General features: G+C 52.9%; 1 protein-coding gene across 1 annotated transcript; it reads left to right on the plus strand.

The window, feature by feature from the left end:
• The first annotated feature begins 257 nt into the window (after positions 1-257).
• On the plus strand, positions 258-4,900 carry LOC144943902 (frizzled-5-like). The gene has a single exon (XM_078871755.1). It carries the CDS (start codon positions 992-994, stop codon positions 2,882-2,884), a length of 1,893 nt encoding a protein of 630 aa, XP_078727881.1. The 5' UTR covers positions 258-991; the 3' UTR covers positions 2,885-4,900.
• Positions 4,901-8,523: the final 3,623 nt, after the last annotated feature.

Genomic DNA, 8,523 nt, shown 5'->3' on the forward strand with positions numbered 1-8,523 from the left:
AAACGATGTTAGAGAGGAACCGATCACACATTGGGGATGAGTGAAAGTTCCTCCGCTTGTTCTGGTTCATTTATTGCGTAGTTATAATTGTGAACACTCGCCCGAGTTTAACCAAATACACCTCCCTGTTAACCACCTCGTGAAAGCGAACCGAATCCTTACCGAGATTAAAAACGGTCAACTCTCATGGCATACGCACGACGTCTCAATTCCGAAACGTAGTAATCGTTTGACCAAACCCAGGGGGTCGGAAAACCAAAAAAAAAAGAAGAGCTATTTTTTTATTCGATATAAAAAAATGCACGTGGCGACTACGAGACGATGATGGGTCCTTAACAAACAACGGCCAGGAAGCAGTCCTCAAAGAGCCACACGCGGCTCAGGAGCCGCAGGCTGCCGACCCCCCCCACCCCCTGGTACTAAGCACACAGCGTTATCTCGCTCGCCTGACGATAAGCACATCGCCGCTATCGTCGTATCGCGCGCGCCCAATATCGCCGTGACATCGCGGCTCACCCGGTGGTGGGCGGACCCCGACGCAGGCACCTCCCCGCACGGCCTCGCTACTAAAACCCCGCGGGCGAGACGCGAACCCGGCAACCAACATGCGGGCTCTCCGCGCGCTACTACTCGCCGGCCTCTCCCCGCCGCTCTCCCCCAGGGGCTAGAGGTAGCTTCGCCTCCTCAATAAGCGTCTGGCACGCCGCGTATTACAACCACCCTCCCACCCGCGCCCCATCGCCACCGCTCCTGCTGCCGAGGCCACTTCGTTCCGTGCGCGAAGTTCCGTCGATTGCTACGCCGCGAAGTTTCTCACGCGGCCGCGGTGCTGTTCTCCTCCCTCCTGCTCCTCCTCCTCCTGCCGCCGCCTCCCGCGTGAGTCGGGGGGGCCGAGCGCTCCTCTCGGCGTTGGCGTCCGGGCGGGGTGGGGGTGGAGGAGGAGGCGGAACGCGCTGTGGCCACGCGCGTCCCGGGGAAGAGCGACGCCGGGATGGGAGCGTGGAGGAGACCCCGAGGAGGAGCCGCCGCCGCTCCATCGCTCGCGTCGCTGCCGCTCGTGGCGCTCCTCGTCATCGCCACGTGCAGGAGCGCCTCGTGTCGGGAGATGTTGTGCCAGGAGATCACGGTGCCCATGTGCCGGGGCATCGGCTACAACCACACGTACATGCCCAACGACTTCAACCACGACTCGCAGGACGAGGCGGGCCTCGAGGTGCACCAGTTCTGGCCTCTCGTCGAGATCAAGTGCTCGCCGGACCTGCGCTTCTTCCTGTGCAGCATGTACACTCCGATCTGCCTGGAGGACTACAAGCAGCCGCTGCCCCCGTGCCGCTCGGTGTGCGAGAGGGCCCGCGCCGGCTGCGCGCCGCTCATGCGCCAGTACGGATTCGCGTGGCCCGACCGCATGCGCTGCGACCGCCTGCCCGTGCTGGGCGACCAGAGCCGCCTGTGCATGGACGACAACAAGAGTGACACCACCCCGCAGCCGCCCGAGGTGAAGCCCACGGCGCCGGTCAGGTCCTTCAACCCGAGCAAGAACAGGGCGACCACCAGGGTTGGTGGCGGCGGTGGGAGCGGAGAGGCCTGTGAGTCCGGCTGCGCGTGTAGGGCCCCCATGGTGGCCATCGGCAGCGACAGGCACCCGCTGTACAACCGCGTGCGCACCGGCTCCGTGCTGAACTGCGCCATGCCCTGCCACGACCCTTACTTCACGCAGGACGAGCGCACCTTCGCCTCCTTCTGGATCGGCCTGTGGTCCATCCTGTGCTTCGTGTCCACCTTCACCACGGTGGTGACCTTCCTCATCGACATGGAGCGCTTCAAGTACCCGGAGCGGCCCATCATCTTCCTGTCGGCGTGCTACGCCTTCGTGTCGATGGGCTACATCGTGAGGTTGGTGGTGGGTCACGACGGGGTGGTCTGCAACCAGGAGCACCGTCACGTGCACTACGAGACCACGGGCCCCGCGCTATGCACCGTCGTCTTCCTCCTCACATACTTCTTCGGCATGGCCAGCTCCATCTGGTGGGTCATCCTCTCCCTCACCTGGTTCATGGCGGCCGGCATGAAGTGGAGCAGCGAGGCCATCGCGGGCTACTCGCAGTACTATCACCTGGCCGCGTGGCTGCTGCCCAGCGTGCAGTCGGTGGCCGTGCTGGCCACGAGCTCCGTGGACGCCGACCCGCTGGGCGGCATCTGCTCGGTGGGCGCCCAGAGCCTCGAGAATCTGCGCGGCTTCGTCCTCGTGCCGCTCACCGTCTACCTGTGCGTGGGCGCCGTCTTCCTGCTGGCCGGGTTCACATCGCTCGTGCGGATACGCAACGCCATCAAGCAGCAGGGAGGCACCAAGACGGACAAGCTGGAGAAGCTCATGGTGCGAATCGGCATCTTCAGCATGCTGTACACGGTGCCCGCGATCGCCGTGGTCGCCTGCTACTTCTACGAGGAGCGCTCGCGCGAGGGATGGGCCAGGGCCCTCATTTGCCCCTCGTGCCAAGGGGACGAGGAGTCGAGCTCGCAGCAGCAGCAGCAGCCGCGGCCCGACTACGGAATCTTCATGCTCAAGTATTTCATGTGCCTCGTAGTGGGCATCACCTCGGGCGTGTGGATATGGTCGGGCAAGACCGTGGACACGTGGAAGAGGCTCTGCTGCCGGTGCTGCGGCCGGGGTGGCAAATCGTCGGGAGCCGCGGTCTACAGCGAGGTGCACGGCGGCAGTGCAGGAGGAGGAGGGGGAGGAGGAGGTCACCACCACCATCACCACCACCATCATCACCTGGGCACGGCGAGTGGTGGTCCCGGGACGACTGGGGCGGCGCGGGCTGCCAGCAGCGTCGCGAGCTCCGTGTCCTGCCACAAGCCGGCTCCTCTGTCGCTCGTCTGAGAACCGTCGCTTGTTGCCAGCGACACCAACTCGCTCCGGTCGCTGCTGTTGTTGTTGCTGCTGCTGCTGTTGCTGCCCTGGGTCTTCCACCACGTGGGTTTTAAATTTCAAGTGCAACTCATCATCACCGTCACCGCCACGCACGGCACGCAGGCTCTGTGTGTGTGTGCGTGACGCCGACCAACCCCTGAACCACCAGCAACCAGCATCAACCACCAGCCTGTTGTTAAATTGCGATCGCAAAGCTGTACGTGTCTTGTGTCGAGTTTTTTTTAAAGGAAAACAATTTGACTTTTGTTCTTTTAGAAAGGCGACACGAAGTGTGGGAAATTGATGCGCTCCGGGATGCGTTGTGCACTCAAACGTTTACCAGCAACTAGTAACTGCTTCGTCAAGTTAACTGGTTGCTCGAGCTCGTGGTGCGCCTTCGTGAAGCGACAAACGGAGAGGGTGGCGGACGGACGGCGGGTGTCGTTGGTGCAGGAAGAGGAGGAGGGGTTCTGTGCGCAACCACGCCGCGTCGCTGCCTCGTTCCTGCTGCAGCCGGAGCTGTCAACGCCGAGTTGCCTGTAACAACCAGCACAAGCACGCCACACGTCGTCTCGCGTGTGTCTGTATGTGTGTGTAACATACATACACACACGTGTGTCTGTGTGACATACATATACACACGTGTGTGTGTGTCTTGGGGAGCGGTATTGTAGCGGTTAGCGCTGCGCTACGAACCCGGCGACACCGGGTTCGATTCCCGCTCACGGTCAACACCAGCAGTGACGATTATCTGAGCCGGTCCGGGCTTGCCCTAGGTCGACTCGGCCTCAAATGAGTACCTGGTGCGGTGTGTAAACATCGCCACTGGGGAGACAAAGGCGGCCGGGCGTGGTGCTGGATACCCACCCCCTCGTGTGCCGTGCCGGCCTTCATAGGTGCTCGCTAACTGCACTTGCCCCGACTGTCTGTTAAGGCTATACGGGGGGTGGGAATCATTGTCTTTGTCCAACTCTATTGAAGTCCTCAAGTGCTTTTACCCCGGCCGCAAGACGTACATGGAAAGTGACAATCGCGTAACGTTATTTTGTTTGTAATTCTCAGTATTTAACAGTCCGCATACGTTCTGATAAGCTTGATACATTGACCGAATAGCCAGACTTCCAATTCACGGCGATGTTTTTTTCTCTGCAGGGCGATCTCTAACACCCCCCCGCCGCCCACACACACTATTTGAACGCCACAACTTCCCCAAGATGTATTTATTTTATTTTAACACCGCAAATTACGGCTCCCGTGATAATCATGCTTTCCTCTGGAGCAGTCGATCTTCACCAGGGGTGCATCGAGATGGCCCTTCCTTGCCGGGGTGTGCGAGGCATGGACAGATCAATGTTTTCGAAGGTGATTAATCGCAAAGAAATTCAGCACGGGCACATCAGTACACCGTACTTTTCGATTTAAAGCTTTCGTGACTGCAGGTATTCATATTCTTGGTTCTTTCGGTGAAGTCACGTCGAAGGGAAATAATAAAATAATAAAAATAAAACAATCAAATTCTCACTGAGAAATTTACTCACTGAGAATTTAATTGTTTAATTTTTATTATTTTATTATTTCCCTCCTACGTGACTTTACCGAAAGAACCAAGAACATGAACACCTTACTTTGTTTCATCAAACCTATGTATTTATTAACATTAATACTTTATTTACGATTACGAACCACTGCTCAAGACCCCCCCCCCCTCTCTCTCCTCCACCACGTGTTCGCAGAGCCACGCACACCAGCAGCAGTCGTCTTTAAGATAAGTTAATGACAGTACAGTACTGTAATGAACTACACGTACGGTATATATATAGACGTGGCATGTGTAATTATTTGTACAGGTAGTTTATATGTATATACCGTTCAACGATCAAATGACCCGCTGAGCATAATTGTACATTAAAGGGCTGTGCGTGCAACTCTATATATTTTTTTTGACGAGAGTTCGAATATTTTTAAAAAAACGAGATGCAAATAAACTTTTGGAGAAAACAAAACCGCTCCCTTTGTTTGTTGCTGCTGTTGTTGTTGTTTTACGCGTCTCGAATTTCCCAACGGCGTGAAACTCCAATTGAGAGAGGCTAACGCAAATGTTGTCCTAGGCAATGGAACGACGCTGAAGTTTCGCGAGCAGCGTTTGGGAGGGCGGGAGGTTGGGTTGTAGGAGGCATTCATTGCAAACCCAGCAGCCACGTACGCACGCCAAGTCTCTCGGAGACGTTCCAACTCTTTGTACTTCACTCACTCGCCATCGGGCCGGTTGTTGTTTGCGCGCTCCGTCGGCTGCGGCGTTTTCCGATCGGCCGGCAACGGCGAACGACGCAGCGCCTCTTCGAGCGTAACGCGAACGGACACCAATCACAACAATGATGAGGACGGGCAGGGGGAGGAGGAGGAGCAGGCCGCGTGCTCGGAAGCGGCGCCCCAGGCTAACGAGTTGTCAAACAGAACTATTTTCTAAAGCCCTGTCACATCTTATTATCGCGCGTGATGAGAGGGGGGTGGGTGGGCGCCGCGTAACGACGTTTTTTGGGTACTTTTATAATGAGCAATACACACAGACATCACTCTTACCTTACGTTAGTGCCGAGAGTTTACGGGGTCTTGCTGGTTTTTTTTGTTGCAGAAGGTTTGCCTGTCCGCACGCGATATCTTATTTACTAAAGTGAACTTCTTTCGCGCCGTGCGTAGCCAACCGTGCTAATCGGAGATGCGGCGGCGGGGTAAGGGGACAACAAACTCAACACGAAAAGCAGTTGTGATGAAATGAGTTCTCAATTGAGATGTAAACGTGCGTAGCTCCAGTGGCTTCCTAACGACGGAAGGAAAAACGTTCCAGACGGCCGCAGAAGCGCATCTGTATGCGCGCGACGTGGTGACCGTCTTTGTTCGATGGGCGGCCAAAAGCAGCTGCTGCGCGGATGACCAGCGTTGGCGTGATGGTGGTTTATGCCCCTTGACGAGATCAGCGAGGTATCCGTGGTTCAATTGTGACATGTGGAAACATGTTTGCAGCATAGCGCGGATGGCAGCCGTGGAGCTGCATGTTGTTGATGCACTGCGCTGAACCAGGCGATCTGAGTTTGATCCACGGACACGGATACTGACATCGGGAGCGAGTGGTATCCACCCCACTCTTTTTCACCAACCTGTGTTGACCAGCGTGGTGAAGCATGGTCAACTAACCACCTCAATACCGACGCAATATGGGGAGGCCTTCGTCCAACAGTGGAATGATATTTGACTTGTCTATCAATATGATAATTACTTCACTTGTGTGTGCTTCATTTCAAAGTCATGCACGCGAGACGGAGACTGCACGCGCCTGTTGTATTGATGTCTGGCAGCAACACAGGAAATGTTTGCATTATTGAATTATAGTATAACCTAGGTAGGGTTTACATTTGGACCAGAGAACTGGCAAAACACAATAGTCAAAGCCATTCAGTTTTGAGTGCCGTAGGGATTTTTGGAAACTCTGGGAATTCCCCACGCGAATCGCTGCGTTAATGCTGAAATTGCGCTGTCATCCCATTGAAAATTGGTCCATTGATGAACGAGCCGACTGTTGGATTACCAGCTGCTTAGCTTTCAGCCACCTCGCAATGCATCCATTATTTCACGCCTCGATTAACGCGACTTGTGTAATCTCCGAATGACCTTTTGTTTACAACCTCACTGTGAATAATGGACCGCATCACACCGATCATATATTCCTCTCCAATGTCGCGGTCCGTTATTAGAAGGGTTAGTCATTGTGTATTTATTTTATTTATTTGTCAATTGCTACGTGCGGACAAATATCTCCCCGTGTTTTTGCCCCTTTGTCTATCGTGTCCAGCAGCAATTCCATAGTCGACCATCAGCCAAAACAACCTCTTCATTGAGTGAGCCTTAGTGCGGGACCCCGGGGTCCCGAATAAACGGAAGTCTAAATCGTAATTCATTAATTTTTGGCGACTCCGTCCCACCGCGCACATGAACGCCAATACCCACGTGGCACTGATCATTCTGTTGTCATGTCGTGTCCAAGCGCAGCAGCGAGGACGAATGCGCAGAAGAGCTGAACAAGCAAATGCACTCCATGCTCGGGTATTGGCAGGATCATAAGTCTCATCCAAAGCTGCTCAAACTGCCTCCACGGCTTAAGTCCTTTATTTGTCATAACGGTATGCATCATACAGTGAAACTGCTCTCTTCATTATTATTTGTGAACGACCAATGTCTATAGCCAGGATCGATCGATGCCAATCCTATTACCTGCAGATATTTAGCAGATGAAATGCGTTGCACCTATAATTCCTCCTGTTTGATAATACTTCTCTTGTCCGTATGCATCTGTGCAGATATTTTTTTTTTGCGGTTAAGCCATAGTCCCCACATACCACTCTTATCAATGCTGATAAGAGGAGCGGCGACCCACTACTCTGTAGAGTAACATTGGTATAACCGCTTGTTACAATATGAATAGCGTATTGAAAACGCATACTATTTTACGTACTGTCTACAAAGTGTGTTCACAAATCCACAATAAGAAAACGATGATTGACAGAGGGGTGTAAATTATGTTTTCGACAGTGTATTTAAATAGAGGTACTTCAGGTAAGTAGTTTTCACTTTTAAAGGCATAGTTTAACAATACAACAATTACATTTTTATTTAAAGCTTTCGTGACTGCAGGGATTGATATTCACCTGATTATGATTGCTTGTGTTGCAGTCGAAACGTCGTGAGAATGTTTATTGTTTAATATTTGTATTATTTTATTATTTCCCTTCTACGTGACTTTACCGAAAGAACCAAGAAGACAACACTTGCCACCATCCTTCAAACCCATTGGTGAAAAAGAGCAACGTTTTTTGTTTACATTATAATATGATGTTTATGCGAGAGCCGGGGGCTTATGGGACCCCGGGGTCCCGCCATAAGGTTCAATTGTCTAATTGCTTACGGTTATGGACACGCATCGCCCGTGACATCGCATTAGCCCAGCAGCCACTGTTGATCCATCGATACGTTCATGCCTCCCTATTATTTTACCATTTGTCTGTTTGCCATTTAAGTCATTGCCATCACATCATTGGCACCTTCAAGTGCAGATGGTGACCGGTCTCTATTCCGTGAATAACGACGATACAAGTCTTCCCCTGTGCTGCGATCGCTGTTTATGCAACAATGCATCAATTAATCGACTCAAATTGATGTTCACACTCACAATACATGCACGGCAATGCACGAGCGATAATTCATGTTTTATTTATTTATGCAAATCATGTTTTTTGAGTGACGTTTAGCACCACGGAGCGATCGAAACAGTGCAAATTAAATCCAAAATACAACACTGACAAGTTAGGCAAAAACGGGTGGACATGTGGCTCAGAGTTCTGATTGCTTAGCTGACACGGCACAGACCCTGGGTTTGATATCTCGTCAAATCGCCAAGCATCAAACCGGCTTCTCAAGCCTCGAGTGAGTTGATAATCTCACCAATGACTGCACACACACACACCAAAAAAAAACCTCGTCACATTAACAATGGACGAGCACTTAATTGAGTTAAGTATCAGTTTGACGGCGACGGACATCAACACTCTTGTATGCAG

This window comes from Lampetra fluviatilis, chromosome 2, assembly GCF_964198595.1.
Source record: "Lampetra fluviatilis chromosome 2, kcLamFluv1.1, whole genome shotgun sequence".
NCBI classification, from domain to species: domain Eukaryota; kingdom Metazoa; phylum Chordata; class Hyperoartia; order Petromyzontiformes; family Petromyzontidae; genus Lampetra; species Lampetra fluviatilis.